General features: G+C 43.9%; 1 protein-coding gene across 2 annotated transcripts in view; it reads left to right on the top strand.

The window, feature by feature from the left end:
* The window catches only part of MED13L (mediator complex subunit 13L), a 167612-nt gene that overhangs the window by 117763 nt on the left and 32265 nt on the right, over positions 1-17584 (top strand). For both annotated transcript variants that reach the window (XM_079322303.1, XM_079322304.1), the window contains exons 5-13: positions 3820-3965; positions 5033-5227; positions 5620-5811; positions 9755-9917; positions 10738-10842; positions 13096-13824; positions 14905-15127; positions 15569-15668; positions 16341-16462. In XM_079322303.1, the coding sequence (XP_079178429.1) occupies positions 3820-3965; positions 5033-5227; positions 5620-5811; positions 9755-9917; positions 10738-10842; positions 13096-13824; positions 14905-15127; positions 15569-15668; positions 16341-16462 (1975 nt within the window). The remainder of the gene's footprint in view (positions 1-3819; positions 3966-5032; positions 5228-5619; positions 5812-9754; positions 9918-10737; positions 10843-13095; positions 13825-14904; positions 15128-15568; positions 15669-16340; positions 16463-17584) is intronic.

The following is a 17584-nucleotide window of genomic DNA, read 5'->3' as shown; positions in this document are numbered from 1 at the left end:
GAGGAAATTGAGGTCCCAGAGGAAACACCTAAAGGATAGATAATGTCAGCTGCAGGTGTTTAGGTGCCAAAGTGAAGGTTTGATTTTTCTGTGTTATGGAGAAAAAATACCTGCAATAATTAAAAGGACACAGATCCTTTGTTACAAAAGGTTATTTGAAATTGCTATTTCTTTGTATTTGTGTTAATAGATGCCTTGTGTTTAAGCAGTTGATTTAAATTTAGCACACAAGTCTTGGTGAATGTAGTGGAAACGTTGAAGGTGTGTGCTAAAGTGTTCTGCTGGCTGCAGACCAGTGCTCAACATTTTTCCCACCTCAGCTTTAGTGCAGCCAGAGTTGGAAACAAAATCTATTCTGTATATGTTCTATACATTCCATTAGAGGAGATGACATCCTAGCCAAGCCAGCTGTCAGGGAGAGCAAAGAAAGGTTTCTGAGAAAGTACCTCTAAGAAAGAGTTCCTGTATGGTGTGACTACAGTACTGTCACAGGGTTTTCTGTTGTGATTTGACACTGGTTAAAATGCCAGGTACCCATAAAAACTGTTCACTGACTCCCCTCTGCTACAGCTGGGCAGAGGAGGGGAAAAAACAGGCTCATGAGTTAAGGACAGTGAGAAAACACTTCAAGAGCAAAACAGACTCAAATGTGAGTGAATTTATTATTAACAGAGTCAGAGGAGGAGTCAGACCCTGCCTCTGAGTGCCCTTTGTTCCTGGTGTAATTTGTTAGTGTGTGCAAAGTGAATGTGCAGCACAGCTGTGCAAAATTAGCAGCACTTGTATTGTTGTACCTGTCCTGAGCTGGCAGCTCGAGGTTTTCCATCAGACACTGGGGAGTAGGGAGATCATTTGGAAGCCATTTCATGTGTCTTCCTGGTGCTTTCTGACACTTTTATCATCTGATCAGAAGGAGTACAGAAATGAGGATGTTTAAAAACCTACAGAGATAGTGGAGTGGCTTCTCAAAAGCCTGTCAGCTTCAATTTTTGGACTGGATTGGAAGAAATGTAAATAAAATAAAAAATCAGTCTGAACATGGTGTTGCATGATTTTAGGAGCCCTAGTCTGTTCTGCATTTTGTGTTCATTTTTTTGTTGATGCAGAGAGGAGTGGGTCTGGTATGAAAACTGGATATTGGTAATGCTGGAAGACTCTGCTGAGGACCTGAACAGTTTTGTGCTTTGGAGCTTTATGTGATGTGAATTGGTTGAGTGTAGAGTGGAGCTCAGTGGAAGGTGGATCAGGTGAAGCCTTGTGCTGGGGCTGTGTGAAAGGCTGGCTGCTTTGGAGCTGGGTGAGGTTTCTCCTCTTGGATTTTTTTTCCAAGATCTGGCTCACATTTGTAGCCAGAATGATTTCTTTGGGCTGGTATTTTAGGAATGGTGTGAGCTGTACTGCATGCAGGAATGTCAGGAGGCTGGGAGTACATGCCAGAGTGGAACACAGCCCAGCAGTGAGTGCTCAAATCAAATTCTTATTTGTTACTGAAGGAAACTTTCACCCAGGGTGTGCCAGGAGCTGATGGCGACTGCAGGATGTCCCCAAGCCTTGATCTTTGTTATTTTTGGTCTTGAAAGCTGAGTTTATGGCACCAGTGACTGGCACCAGAGAGAGCTTCACTTGTGTGTCAGTGGCTGTCCCCTGGCAAAGCTGGTGGGGAGTCAGGGAGGGCAGCAGGGCACAGGGCTGGCAGAGTTGGACCTTGTGCCAGCAGCTCCACCAGCTCTGCTCTGAAGGAAAGCACTGCTGGACTGAGCCAGCTCTGTTGTTCTCTTCCTAGAGCTGGGCATGGTTTCATTTGCATCCAGTGCTAGAAATGATCCATCTTGCACTGATGAAGTCCTTATTTGCTGGGTGTAAGCAGTAACATTCATTGCTCTTATTCCTTTATCTGGCATTCAGGACAGGCAAATGGGCTGATAGTCTATGTGTACACCTCTTCCCCCCACAATTAGTTGTCTGTACTCTTAGTCTGAAGTTACCTAATTCTGTGATCTCAACTACTAATTCTGGTGTTACATGATCTCAGTTGAAAGTCAGCAGCATGCATTGCCTTCCCTCCAAACTCAGATAAATATTTTGTTTTTCAAGCTGTGATTTGGTGTATTCCTTTCCTCACAGTGTTTATGGGTAGGTGTGAGTGTTGCATTAGATTGCACGTGATTTGTTCATGCCAGAGCACTTTGCAAGACACTTGAGAGGGTCCCTGGATGGTCCCAGTTTTTTCCCTTCAGTTCAATAGCAGCCAAGCAAACCCACAGTTAAATCCTGTAGGAAGCTTGCAGGACCCAGAGTGTTTCTGTGCATATACTAAAGACAGCTGAAAAGAGCTGAAAATAACAGCTTTGCTCTCTGCTTTGGAAATGCTGACCTGCTGCACGTGAGCTCTCTGCAGACATTATCCCCACTTGATCTTACACCAGATTTCTCATGGGGGTTTTATTTATTAAAACCTTCTTTATATTTAAGGTGCTCACTCTGTGTAAGGAAACTAATGGGCTTTGATTAAATAATTGGACTTTGCTGTAATTTTGTATTTCTTGTATGTGCAGAAATCCATTGTTCAAGGGGTTTTATTACATTAATTGATTTGCTTCTCTTCTCGAGGCAGGATAGAAATAGCTGGAGTCTGACCCATTTTGTCCCATGTCCTGTTCCCTCCCTCCCCTCCCCCCGCCATGAAACTTAATGATCAATTTGCCACTTCAGCACTGAGGATAGTAAAAATTTTTTCCTTTGTGGAAATTGAAACATAATGAAACCTTTTATTTAGTGGAATTATTGTTACAAAGTACTTCAGAATCTTGGATTGCAGCAGCAGGGCAGTGTAGCTGTTGCCTTTTTCAGTAACATTTTCACTCCAGGTTTTTCTCAGCTGAGCTTTTTCCTCTGGTCTCTATTTGTGGTAGGATTTGAGGTTCACAGAAGAGTAACTTGGGCTACAGGATGCCAAGTTACTCTGCCCAATGTGTGGAGTGGGATTAGAGCAGCTCCCAGTTCTGACCATCAGTGTCTTTGTTTAAAAACAGCTGGCAGCAGTAGCAGAGCAGTAGGTTGACTTAAACCCTGAAGTGTAATTGTTGTAGTTGCTCTGGTTGTTCCTCTTGGTGCAGGTAGTGAGAGCTGTGTGTAAGGCACATTAGGGCTGGCCCTGTGCCAAAGCCAACACCCATTAAACTGCACAGCTCTGAAAAGTCTCTGCACACTTACTGCAGCTCTGCACATTTTTAGTTGATTAAAATGATTATTAAAAACATGAAATGTGCTTTTTTTTTTTTTTTCTGATGGCTTTGTAGCAAGAAATATTTAAGCAAATAGTTTTTCATGATGTGAGTCACACTATGGGTAGAATGAAGTGAAAACATTTTCAATACCATTCATTTCAAGTTAAATTTGGTCAGCAGTGGCAAATCCATGGTTCACCTTAGGTTGTTGACAACTTTCTGTAATATTCACATGCATCAGGATTCTTAGGAGATGTTGGGCAAACATCTTTCCTATTCTTTTGTTAGTCCTTTTCAACTGGACCTCATTATGGAGTGAACTTGGAAGAATTTCTGAAGACCCATAGTTTTGGGGTTAAAATGGTTAAAATTCCATTTATTTGTAATGAAACAAGTAGGAAAACACATCGATGAGCCAGCTGCCAACATTGTTAATTATTTGTCTGGTGACAGATCCCTCTGTGGAGTGACTGTCAGCCAGGCAAGGAGGCTCAGAATGGGACAGGAGGGTGTGTGCCTGGCCTCTGAGGCTCTGATTCCCTGCTGGAGACACTAACACAGAAATGTCTGCTGTTGTCCCTGTGTCCTGCAGTGAACACCTGTCGTGTGCCTTCACGTTCTTCCTGCACGGGGAGAGCAACGTGTGCACGAGCGTGGAGATCGCGCAGCACCAGCCCATCTACCTGATCACCGAGGAGCACATCCACATGGCACAGTCCTCCCCCTCGCCCTTCCAAGGTACAGCTGCCCAGCCCTCTGCTGCCTCTTCTCAGTGCACAGCAACCACTGCAGCTTTGAAGAATTAGTGCTTAAGGAAGTCACTGCACCCGGGTGATTTTCTGACATGGTCTCCCTGTGAATCCGATGGGGATGCAAATGATGAGCTTATCTGGTTCAGGACTCATTCATACATTGGCAACTGTTTACTGTTTTATTTTAAAAACAAGGGGTGGGTGGGTGTGAAAATGTAGTAGAAACAATGAAAATCTTTTAAGTATCTGTGACTATTTATTTGCCAGTCTAAGACATTAGAATTTTACAGAGTTAACGTGATGGCTTAGTAAATTCATAATGTAATTTTTATGTGATGCTCTACAAAAAAAAAAAAAAAAAAAAATTAAGAATTTTGAGTCATTGCATTATGCTGTCTTTACTAGTCTGAAATTATAATTTCAAAGCAATTAAAGTAAGAAATCTTAGTAAAGTTCAACTTAGAGTAAAAAAACGCCCAGAGACACATGAAATGATCATTTATAGAGATGTTGATTTATAGAAACTTTATTGAAAACATTTTGTGTCTAAATGTAAAGCTTTGACAGAGGCTCAGGCACTTCAGTCATACATTTAATTTCAATGAGCTGAATTCATAACTCAAATCAAATACAACTAAAAGCAAAATTGAGTCAGAATGAAAATACCTGTTGTTAAGCAAGTAGTTTTCCTTATTTATTGTGACTCTTCATGTATTATCTATCCTTTTTTATGCTGGGAGGTCTCAAATGTTCCTGTCCTCTCTTCTTTCCACAAATGCTCATCCCTGAGTGCTGTTTCACTACACTGGGCTTGCTGGAATTTCATTTGCTGTGGAAGTTATGGACCAAACTGCCATGGGGTCTTGTGTTAGCTCAGGAGGGCTCATGCTCTGTAGGTTTGGATTCACACCTGTCCTGGGCTTTGCAGGGGCTTTCCCTGGACCCTTCAGTGCTCAGGCAGAGGCAGAGCTGGAGCAGCCCTGCTGTGGGGCTGGTGCCTGTTCTCCTGCAGTGCTGCTGAATCCTTCAGGGCTGCTGTGTGTTGTGTTGCAGTGCTGGTGAGTCCTTATGGCTTGAACGGGACCCTCACGGGCCAGTCCTACAAGATGTCAGACCCTGCCACTCGGAAGCTCATGGAGGAGTGGCAGTACTTCTACCCCATGGTGCTGAAGAAAAAGGAAGGCATGAAAGAGGAGGAAGAGCTGGGGTATGACAACGATTTCCCTGTGGCAGTTGAAGTCATTGTTGGTAAGTTTCAATATTCTGCCTGAAGGATTATTTTCCTCCCCATGATTTGAAAAAAAAAAAAAGAAAAGTCATCTAATTAATCAGAAAAAGCCATTATAATTTTCCTATATTCTCTCCTAGCTCTCTTGACACCGGAACATCTGAGTGGTTCTGTTGCCTCAAGCTTTTGTACTCCCTGTATCCCACATGCCATTATTCACTGGATTGAGCTGCTTGTTTCAGCTCTGTGCTGGTTACAGAGGGCTGCATGTATATTAGCATGGAAATTCCTTAGCTCTTTGTATTTCAGATAATAAGTTTTGTCAAATTGACATTGAAAAAAGTGGAAGTAGCTGTGGTTGCTGGATATTATCAGGTGTGTCTCAGACTTGTGTTTTTCCATCTCTCTGCAGGGGGTGTGAGGATGGTGTATCCTTCAGCCTTTGTTCTCATCTCCCAGAGTGACATCCCAGTGTCACAGAGCACTGCCAGTGCTGCAGGCCATATAAATGTGGGACAGCAGGGGCTTGGAAGCGTGAAGGATCCTGTCAGTACCTGTGGGATGCCCCTGACTCCCCCCACCTCTCCAGAGCAGGCTGTTATGGGTAAGCAGGGGCTGGGGAGATGGAGCCAGACTCTGGGCTTTGCTTTGCTCCTGGGGAGTGCCTGTGTGAACAGGGGCATGGTAAAGCAGGCAATGCAGGAGTGTGGAGGAGGACTTTGTAGGTTTGGTGAAGGAAAGCCAGTGCTGTGAGAACCCCTTTACACAACACAGGTGAATTCAGTTCAGCTTCCTTTCCTGTGGCTACATCTGTGTGCAGTGCTGCAAAGCAACACAAAAACCTCTCACCCCTGGGCAACCTTCTTGAACTTGGAGAATTTTTGAACCTGTTGGGCAGCACTTACTAAATTTCACAGAGCAAGAGAAGTGTCTAAGGCACAAAGGCCCTACAAGTTTCTGTGAGACTGTGCAGCCAGATGGGACTAAAGAATCCTTGTTACACTCTCACTGAGGAACTCCCAAACTTGGCCTTTATGGGATAGTTCTGTCACATCAACAGGGTCAGTCCTAGAGAGAGAGTCATTGACATTGGAAAAGACCTCTAAGATTGTCAAGTCCAACCTTTGAACCTGGATGCAAAACCAAAGAAAACATGTCTGGATTTATTTGTCCATGATTAGTGGCTATAGATTAAGACAATCAAAGTATTTAGTATTTACTGCTAGTAAGTCAGAATATGAGATGTAAATTCACTTGGAATGGTGTTTTTCAAAGGAACTGAGAATTAAAGTAAGCAAGAATAACTAATTAATAACTAACTGAAGCAAGAAAATCACCTTTTAAATAACAATCTATTCAAATATTGATGCATATATTAATGTACTGTTGTATATTTAAAATTTTCAAAACCCTGTTACATTTGTACAGTATCACAAGGGGGTTTCTATTTTTGAATATTTATGAACTATCATTTATATAAAAGTGTTTGTCCAATCTGGCAGTCACAGCTTCTGTTTGATCTCTGCTATTGTTTGAGGGCAGTATGAATTTGTATCAGAGGGGTGCCTCTTCAGGAAACAATGAAAGGATTCCTTTTTATCAAAAACCATTTTAAAAGACCTTGGAAAACTGGAGGAATGGATTGGAAAAGTATTTCATGCAGACCAGAAGCACTAATGGGACCCATAAACTGGATTAGTGTGAGGCACAGGAATAATACTTCAGTTCTGCCCAATACTGTTTAAAACGTGGCTTTAGTGCCATGTCCAGTTTGGAGCACCTAAATATGGGGACAAACTGACTGGAGTCCAAGAAAGTATACTGAGAGTGATCCTGGATTTTGCAAACAGGACCTCCAGGAAAAGATGGACAGAACTGAGGTGGTTTAGTCTAGAGAAGTGAAATTCCAAGGAGAAGAAGAATAGGCTTTTCTCTGCAACCAGTATGTGATGGATTGAAACTGGTGCAAAGCAAAACTAGGTTAAACAGGAGGAAAAACTTGCTCTGAGGAAGGATAATGAAATGGTAGAATAAATTGGCTGTTGGGAAGCTACACAAGTTCCATTAGCAAAGGGGTGATGGGTTTTGGGAGGTTTTGCTGGGGCATTTTGTAAGGTTGTTTTTAGGAGACAGATTAGTTAAATTTGTTGATCCAGCTTTAAAGCAAAGACTGGACTAGATGATCTCTTCATTTCTCTTTTAATCATATTTTCCATGTTTGTGTCTAAAATATGTAATAAAACAAATTGTTGCTGGAACTGGAAAATGGCATTTTTCACCAGTGGAACCAGTCTGACTGCAGGGGTTGTGTGGTGGCCCCTAGTGAGGGGCTGCTGTACCCTCCACTCTCTGTACCATTGCCTGCCATAGGTATCTCTGTGTGTTCCAGAACTGTGTCAGGGATGTTCATGGATAAAAATTAGTGTCAGTGTTTGGGAGTGCAAAATGTTTTTGCCTGCTGTACAGTTCTGTCTCTTGTTATGCTGTATATTGCTGTGCTGTATAGTATAAAATATTACATAATTATAAAAAGCAATAATTCATGCATTCCAATGCAACTTGAAAGCCCTGGTAGTCCCTTAGTTATCCTCTTGTGCCCCCTGTCCTTCCCTTCACATCAGACTTTTCCTTGTTTTCCTCCTGCTGTTGACATGTGATGCCTCTGTGTGCATGTGTTATTTGTCTATCCCATATTCCTTCTCCCCCTCTCCAAAGGAGGGCACATTTGCCAATTCTGAAGTTCTTACCTGTTTGTTTTTTCATCATCTGTCAAGTTCCCACTTGTTGGAGAGCATTTGAAAGCCAGTGAAATACATGGTTAAAGGCACAAGCCTCAGTATGGCCAGGGATTTCAATGCATCACTTTACAAAAAGATAATCAGGGAAGATCTAAGTGGAGAAAGAAATGCATAACGGGAAGAATGCAAGCTGAGGGTTAGGCAGCGTGTGCACCATTTCAGAAGTTGTGTTTTGCAAGTCACCTGGTGGCAAGCAGCAGGATTCCCTGTTAGCTGCAGTGATGTGCAGCACTGAGTGCCCTCAGCACTTCACACTTGAGGCTGCTTGGATGGCGTCAGCAGGAGCACAAAGTGTTCTGTACCCTGGGTGACCTTGTGAGAATGCAGCACATCCCTCCTTGCTGTTCCAGCCCCAGCCCAGAGCAGGGACTCCTGCCCAGGCCAGTGGACCCAAAGCTCCCTCTGCTGCTGCAGCTCAGGCTTGGCAAGATGGATCTGCTGGAGTTCAGTTCAGCTAAACAAAAACACATTGCAGGCAGAAAAAGCAGCATCTGCTTATACAATAGCTGCTAAAGGCTTCTGCATCACAGGAAGGAATGGAGTGCAGAGAGTTTTCAGGCTCTCAAACATGTTGAAGTAATATCTTAATTTATTATCTCTTTGATAATCATACAGAAAATACATACTGAAAATATCATATGCTGTGTTAATAGTGTATCTACTGGTGATAAGCTGTTGGAAATTTCTGCAGTGGTGTAGATCTCAACTGGAAAATCTCACCAAAGACAATTTTGATTCTACTACTTCAATTCAAGCATATTGTAAGGAAATGGCACAGAATCCCAGAGTGATTTGGGTTGGAATGGACTTTAAAGTTAAACTCATTCCACTCTCTGCCATGGGCAGGGACACCTGCCACTGTCCCAGCTGCTCCCAGCCCCATCCAGCCTGGCCTGGGACACTGCCAGGGATCCAGGGGCAGCCACAGCTGCTCTGGGCACCTGTGCCAGGCCCTGCCCACCCTGCCAGGGAACAACTCCTGCCCAATATCCCATCCAGCCCTGCCCTCTGGCAGTGGGAGCCATTCCCTGTGTCCTGACCCTCCATCCCTTGTCCCCAGTCCCTCTCCAGCTCTCCTGGAGCCCCTTTGGGCACTGCAAGGGGCTCTGAGCTCTCCCTGGGGCCTTCTCTTCTCCAGATGAACATCCCCAGCTCTCCCAGCCTGTCTCTGTAGGAAAGCATCAGTGATCCATTCATTTCCTCAGTGAGATTTAATATCGAATATAAAGAACTGATCCTTGCTTTGAAATACTCTACATAAATTATACTTTTTCTTAATAGATGCTTTTAGGACCATCCATATTACAATAAATTTTGTCTTTAAAGCAACTCACCAAAGACTATATAAATTCAAGTTTAGCATCCAGGATAATAATGAAAAAGCTCTATCTGCACTATTTCATAGTGATTCAGTCCAGAGCTGTAGGGGCTATCTAAAGTACCTCCATTTATTAGGGAGTGTATTTTTAATAGATATATATAGATATATTATATGCAGAGTGTATCACATCACATGAGGTGCAGTATGTGCACAACTCTTGTCCAGGTCTGTGGTACAACCCAGTGCCATCTTTGTTGCCTCAAAGGAAATGTTGCTTTGCAGTGTGTTTTGTAAGGATGCTCTGAGCATTCCCCAGTGGGTGTGAGCAGCAGAGTAGTCAACAGCCTGCTCAGAGACTTCCAGGAAAAAATATCAAGTGACAGTATGAAGGACAGTTCTGACATTAATGCTTTATTTTTCTCTTGCAGGAGAAAGTGGCTGCTCTCAGAGCAGCATCAGCCATCCAGCTGTGCAGGAGGGCACAGTCAGTGTCCACAGTCCAAAGAAATCAAGCAAGATTACTCCCAAATTTCACAACCGGATTGTTCACCGTGTGTGGAAGGAATGCATCCTCAACAGGGCACAGTCCAAGTATGGCAGCAGTCCTCATGCTTTGCTCATTTATAACACATAATATACAGCTAAAATTGTCATAGTTTACCTTAATGTTAGTCCTTGCAGGACTCATGCCACCAATCAGAACTAATGATGCCAAAGAAAATGTTGTATTATCAAAGAAAATTTGTCCTTGCGTTCAGCTGAGTGCTCCTGACACTTCCTGTTGTATTTGCAGTTGTGTATCCTAATTGTGACAGTCCTTGAGGCCACACATCCATAGGCTATGCCTTCAGCCAAGTGCTCTCAGATTTAGTGATGGCAGCTTCTATCTCCAGTTGTAGTTACTACACTGAAAGCTGTGTGACTGCAGAACAAATTGTATATATTTGATATTTAGGGCTCTAAGGGGAGTATTTGGAAAGCATTACATGAATTGGACTAAAATTTCAATTGACAAGGGTGTATAAATTGATGCTAGTATCATAGACCTTTAGTACTGGAGATTTAAAGTGTATCACAGCATGGTGAACCCTGAAATATTTTTTTCCTATTTCCATGCAATTTCCTCATTGGGTATGTCAGACTACTTGCCAGAAGCAGTTTAAATTGCTTTCCCTTTGTTTCTTGTGCTCAGACTCCAGACAGAATTATCTGAGGCAGAGCTGGGACCTTCCTCCTACACAAATCAAGCTGTAAATTTAAGGAGTAGTACAGGGTTCTGCTGTCAATTTCGAAGGTCAGGTAGAAGGAAGTAATTTATCTGAGGGGAACATATATGAATTTATGCATATACATTTTAAAAATTTTGTTCTTCTAAAGGTGCTAATTACTAAAATAATTTTCTCTTCTTCAGGAGGAATCAAATTACAGCTGCAAATTTGGAAGAGGAAGTTCCTAACAATAGTGTTTCTTGGGATTTTGTGGATCCAGTCCAAAGAGTCAGTTGTTCTTGTTCCAGGTGAGCTTTGAAGAGAATAAACATTTGTCATATTGTGAGAGCCCTGTTTAATTCAGGCAGAGGTACACTGACAGAAGAGAGTTATGCTTTAGCTGAGGCAAGAGGAAATTGTAATATCAAACCTGTGATCACATTTTGGGATGAATCTGCATCTCGGCCCATTGACACTTGCAGGAGCCAATCCAAGTGGAAAATCTATGGTCCTGGAGCCAGGATCACTTCAACAGTTCTCATTCATAAGGAATTCATCCTGCTGCTTTTCAGAGCTGTAACCTTTGGTTAAGTGGTTAAGGCTTGTGGTGAAGAGGGCAGGATCTGCCTAAGTTTGTGAGCATCCTGGTATTTGGAGGAAGAGGGAAAACATCCTTACAGGTCACTTCACATGCCTCTGATCAATCTGCCATGGCACCAAAACCCACCCAAGTGAATATTAAACCTTTGCAGCCTGGTCACCCACTGTCACTGCATCAGAAAGCATTCACAGCTCTCTCACACAAACACTTTAGGAGGTTATTAAAGTTATCTGTCATCTTTGAGTGGTTAGAATTCCAGAACTCCTCACTCAGGAAAGGCAAACCATCATCACCAATGTACTTAACCATTCTTAAAACTATCAGGTGTTATAGGGCTAGAAAAAATCCTCAGCTTGCAGTGAAATAGTCCTGTGAAATGCTTCTGCTGAAGTTCTTAATTCCCAAGATCAATAGGTGATAAAAGCACCTTTATCCCCCAAAAAAATTATTCCCTAAGAATGAAGTTCTTTGTGTAGTCAGAGGAAGAGATGAAGGGTCTGTGCATCCTACAAGGGTGGAACGTTCAACCTGGACACTCCCTGCTCTATCCCAAGTGAGAGGAAGCTTTCTGCAGCTCTTCCCCCCTGATTATACACATTTGTGTTTATATACTCAAGAATGTGGAACAGATAAATGTTTTAGCAGAATGCCAAATGTTTCCTGTGGAAAACTGAGGTCCAGCTTTGTCTAGAAATCATGGGAATGAATAGTGGGCAGTGGGAGCCTGGTTCTATGGATGGGTTCAGCTGCACTTGCAGTTTCACACTGTCTGTTCATCCCTCCAGTGATAACTGCATCATGCTGCAGTTGGTAAACACAGCAGCTGGGAAATGGAAACATTATCCTTAAATGAAGGCAGTACCTGATTTCAAACAGCAATAAATACTTTCTGTGTAGCTGCAGAACCTGAGCAGCTGCTGGCATATAGAAATTGTTTTAGTCATTTCTGTGCACATTCCATGTACTGGATAAATGTCAGGATATGGTCTTAGATCTGGAGTCTCAAAGGGCTGTCTGGTACTCAGCATCAAATTCAGTCTCCTGCAGACCTAGCTTGGTGTGTGAGGAGCAGAATGTCTGAAATAATTCTCTACAGTCACTTAGAATATGGTGAATGATGGAGAATTAAGGCAATGAAATGTTACATGAACATGCTTAAGGCAAATCTCCAGTTACCAGGGCATTAGCTGCACATTAGGGTGATTGCAGGCACAGACCATCTGCTGCTGCAGGGAATCTGCAGCCTGTCCTGGGAACAGCAAAGCCTTGGTAAAGCTGGGATAACCCCACACAGCCTGCATGCTTCCAGGGAGCTGCAAACATAAGATGTTGTGTTTGCACCTGTACACAGGGTTGGGTGTCTCCAGTCTAGTCCGCTTCACTTTTGATCATGGAGGTTATCTTTTCAAGTAGAAAGCAAATTATATGTTTTGAAATGGTTTTTTGTTGTCCTGTTGTTGTTCATGAAGTAGGGATAGAGTTTTAATTTTGAAATAGTGCTTATTTTTAAATGGATTGCAATGTTAAGCACAAACACATCTTTCAATTTCTATTTAGCTTAATAAAATCAAATAAACAGCTAAGCAAAAAGCCCTGAATACAAAAAAAACACCAGTAAAAGTATGGGCAGTTATATCTCTGTTGTCACATCCTCAGGAATAATCATCAGTATGATGAAAATACTTTTTAGCAGGATGTGAAACACTGAAATTCAATCCTGTGCTTCTCAGTCTCAAAGATACTGGATACAAAGTCAAAAAAAGCCATTTGAAGCCAGTGATAAGATCGTACGCTACTGCATTATTTTGTTTTGAATATTTAAAAATATTTCTCCGAAGTTCCTCCATGAGGCAGAAGTTAGGAGCTGTGGAGCAGGCAGGAGGTTTCTCGGTGCCGTTCCTTGGCCGCGCTCCCGGGCTGTGAGTGCCCAGCAGGCAGTGAGTGCTTTCTCTCCCTGCAGGCACAAGGTGTTGAAGCAGCGCTGCGCCGGTGCCTCGGGCCGCCCGCCCGCGCTGCCCCAGCCCGGCTTCGGCGCGGGGACGGCAGCGGCCTCGGCACTGCCCCCTCCTGCCTCCTCAAAGCACAAAACCACCGAGAGGCAGGACAAGGGAGACAAGCTGCAGAAAAGGCCCCTGATGCCCTTCCACCACCGGCCCTCGGTGACTGAAGAGCTATGCGTGGAGCAGGACACGTCCGGGCAGAAGCTGGGGCTGGCTGGGATGGAGTCTGCTTTGGAAGTGCCCGGTTCCAGGAAATACGAGAAGCCGCTCTCGCTGCCTGCTAGAAATCCCAGCAAGCAAATGAATATGAATCCTATGGATTCACCCCGTTCCCCCACTTCCCCTCTGCCTCCCACCCTGAGCCCCCAGCCCAGAGGTCAGGAGACGGAGAACCTGGACCCCCCTTCAGTTCCTGTGAACCCAGCACTCTACAGCAGCGGGCTGGAGCTGCAGCCACTGCCCAGCCTAGATGACAGGACAGTCCTGGTGGGACAGAGGTTACCTCTGATGGCAGAGGTCAGTGAGACAGCCTTGTACTGTGGCATAACTCAGAGCAACGAGGCCGTGGACGTGTGGAGGTCCTACAGTGTCCCTTCGAGTGCCGACCCCGAGTTCCGGCCGCCGGAGCTGCCGTGTGAGCGGTGTGACGGCAGGATGGAGATCAGCCCCGACAGCACTGCACTGAAAAGGTGAGAGCACCACTGGGCAGGGCTGGGCACCTTGAATCAAACTGACACCTGGAAAGTCTGACCTGGAGCAGAGACCGGACAGAGCAAAGCAAATACAGTAGGTATTTATTGAAAGGATTCACCTTGGGCAGTGCAAGAGCCCAGCCAGGGCTGCACCCAAATCAAACCCAAGATGGATTCTGGTCACGAGTTTTACACTTTTGTAAGGTTTGGTTCATCCACACGTTGGGGTCAATTGTCCAACCACAGCCCAGGCTATGAAGTTTCAGCTCCCTGGCTTGCCCCCTTCCCTTCACCATTGTTTATGATTTTTGGGCACTGGGTGTCCTTGATTCTCTACCTAGGAAGGAATTGCTCTGTCCAACTTCTCTGTGAGGAGAACTCACCAGCACCCAACATGAAGTTTCACAACCACACACCAAGCAGCAGAGAATCTGAAAAATATAAAAGCTAAAACCCAAGGCATCACTCAGATTTCTGCTTTTCAACTGAGAAAGGCTAAGGCTTCACTTCACCATCATGCATTATGCAGAGAGCACCAAATATTTAAATAGAAACACTCTATTGCAAGACACTTGCCTTTTCCATATCTGGTTTTCTGTTGGACACTACAAGACATGATCAATCTCTTCGTAACATATTTTTCTATTTTATATTAGCCTAAAAATTACTGTAGCATTCTGATAATGCATTTTAAAAAATGCTCCAGAGAGAGAGGTTAATGAAAATTTTTAGGAAAAATTAATTGAGGAAGAGTTACTGAGTTAAAAGGCTATTGGGTTTGGTAATTGCAATGAAATTTACTAGGCTGAAAAGGATTTCAGCCTGAAAAACACAGCCTGGGAAGGCTGGACTTCAGTGTGTTTTCATTTATATAGTGACAAAATTGATTCTTCTTTCATTGTCCCAAAGTAGGCCTTAATATACAGTAAGGTATTTAACACTAAATGTATGCTATACTTCCTTTATTTTCAGGAAAAAATGTTTCTACTTGATTAAGGGGGATGGAGTGAGCCATGGGCTATGTTTGTGTGACAGCTTTTGTTTCATGGTGGCTTTGCTTGTTTATTTTCACTTCAGGCTCTTAGCACAGCCTAATAAACGGTTTAAAATTTTGGAAGAGCAGAAACCAGTGCAGACCCTGAACTATCTCGACCCCTTGCCTCTACTACAACCCCCTGGAGAAGGCTGGGGAGACACCAGTGATCCTTACACCTTCGAAGATGGAGACATCAAGTACAGTTTCACTGTCAATAAAAAATGCAAACTTGGGGCTGAGAAAGATCCTTCAAAAAAGAACAAGGTAAGGTGTAAATCCAGTCCTTGGCATTAATGTTCTTGTGGGAGTTATGCTATAGCACAGCATTTGTTCTACAGCTCTCTGGAAGACACAAGTCTGTTCAACAGAACAAAATCAGACATGTATATTTTTGTCCTGTTTATGTATTTTTTTAATTATTATTTTATATTATCACCTGCACGATGCTCCTTATGTATCCTATCCCTTATGGAGCTGTTTTGGTGTCTGGCTGTGGAAGCAAACATTCTAAAAGGTGTTTTTTCCTGGAGAATTTGAGGTGGTTAATTACCTGGACCAGCTGTCAGGAATGAATGATATCCATGGAATCCTTTGTTAAATCTTTTATTTAACTCAGACCCCTAAGTCTGGCTGGACATAGGAAAACATTTTTTCTTACACAGCTTAAATTCGTATCTATGAAATCTCTCTGATTTTTTTGTATAGTCAGAAGATGGTTCCAAGGAAATCCCCCCAACGGCCCATTCCACACCAGTTCCTGATGGAAAAGATGCCATGTCCATTTTCAGTTCTGCTCCTAAAACTGGTGAGTTAAAGTTCTTTGATTTGCTCTGCAAAGCAAAAATACCATATGCCATAACATCTGAAAGGAAAAATCTGAACTTTGTCTCTTACATCAGAGCTATAGACAGCTCCCTAGTTGGAAAAAACTTGATTTTCCTTGTCCTTTTTATAAAAACAATTATATATTTTTTAGATTGTTAAATGAGCAGCAGCTCTTTCCTTGTTTCCCCACTGAGCCTGGGTGGCTGCTGAGCACAGCAGAGGGCTCAGGGGGGCAGAGGTGCTGCTGTGCTCCCATGTGCTGCCATGTGCTCACATCTCTGACTGTGCTCTCATTGCTCACATCCCTGTGCTCCCATTGCTACCCCCTGACTGTGCTGCCATCCCTCCCCTGACTGTGGTGCCATCCCTCCCCTGACTGTGCTGCCATCCCTCCCCCTGACTGTGCTGCCATCCCTCCCCTGACTGTGGTGCCATCCCTCCCCTGACTGTGCTGCCATCCCTCCCCCTGACTGTGCTGCCATCCCTCCCCTGACTGTGGTGCCATCCCTCCCCTGACTGTGCTGCCATCCCTCCCCTGACTGTGGTGCCATCACCCCCCTGACTGTGGTGCCATCCCTCCCCTGACTGTGCTGCCATCCCTCCCCTGACTGTGCTGCCATCCCTCCCCTGACTGTGGTGCCTCTCCCTGCAGAGCCCCGGCAGGACGGCGCTGCCCGGCCCGGCTCTGGCAGCCTCACCCAGGTCACTGACCTGGCCCCGTCCCTGCGCGACCTCGACAACATCTTCGACAACTCCGACGAGGATGAGCTGGGGGTGAGTCTGTGCCAGCCACTGCTCTGCAGGCCAGAAACAGCAGTCCTGGGGGGGAGCTTCCAGGTAGGCAGGCTTGGATTTTAGCTAGGAAGGATTGCTGGCTAAGAGAGAGATCCTTCAGGAGATCCATCCTGTATGGACAGGCTGTAAGAGCTTCCATAGGGAGAGCCATGCAGTTGCTTTATAAATCCGGTATGTCTAGTTCTGTATCGTGGACTTTGGTCAGAATTTTTGTGTTTGAGAATTATGATGGAAAAGATCCAAGTTTTATTAATTGGTGATGGGTTCTTTTACCTTGTCTGAGAACCCACCCAAAGAAAGAGAAATACAACCTTACAGGATTCCAGTAATTCCCTGACTCGTGTTCCCTTATATTCCTCCAAGCACTTTATTTCAGTGCAAAGAGAAATAGTTGCTGCATGTTAGGAAATACAGAAGAAATGCAGATTTATTTCTGTTATGGCGGGGAGGGGAAATTGCCTGGGAAGGCAAAGATTTGGATAGTCACTATTTTTAAGCATAATCTAATACAGCCATAATGATACAGAAGGTAGTCTTAAAGACACTGTTAGTAGGTAACAGTGTTTAAAAGTCTTATGCCTTGTTCTTGGCAAGACTTTTTAAGTGCACCAATTTCCTTACTGTGGTTCCACACAAACTGCACTTATGATGCCACAGTTAATATGCAAATCTACCAGAGGACTGTTCTGTCAAAATAAAAAATTACTTCTTTCTCTGAAGTTGCCCTGGACAGCCCTAACATTTTTCCTGTCTTAACATTTGCATGTGTTGGGCTTAGTCTCAGTGTCATATTCCCATTACTGCCTTGGAGTAATCCAAACATGGAAACAAATAGAGCAGTCACGTGCATTGCAAGCTCAGGGCTTGTGTTAATGTTTGAATATAATCCGTGTGTGTTTAGAAATACAAAAATACAGTTGTACGTATGCATCAGTTTACGGGGGGATTTGTAGACAGGCAAATACTTCTTTTTGTTTTTAGTGTTGAAAGGGGGAAAGAAATGCAGGCTCCTTGTGGGGAGTGTGTGGAGAGCAGAGGAGCAGGCAGTGTGTTTGCAGTGCAGGCTCTGGGTGTCAGGGGGTGCTGATGCAGTGTTTGTTG

The sequence above is a fragment of the Erithacus rubecula genome (assembly GCF_903797595.1).
Source record: "Erithacus rubecula genome assembly, chromosome: 19".
In the NCBI taxonomy this organism is placed as follows: Eukaryota; Metazoa; Chordata; class Aves; order Passeriformes; family Muscicapidae; genus Erithacus; species Erithacus rubecula.
Note: the sequence above shows the minus strand (reverse complement) of the source record. Positions and strands in the feature narration are given on the sequence as shown.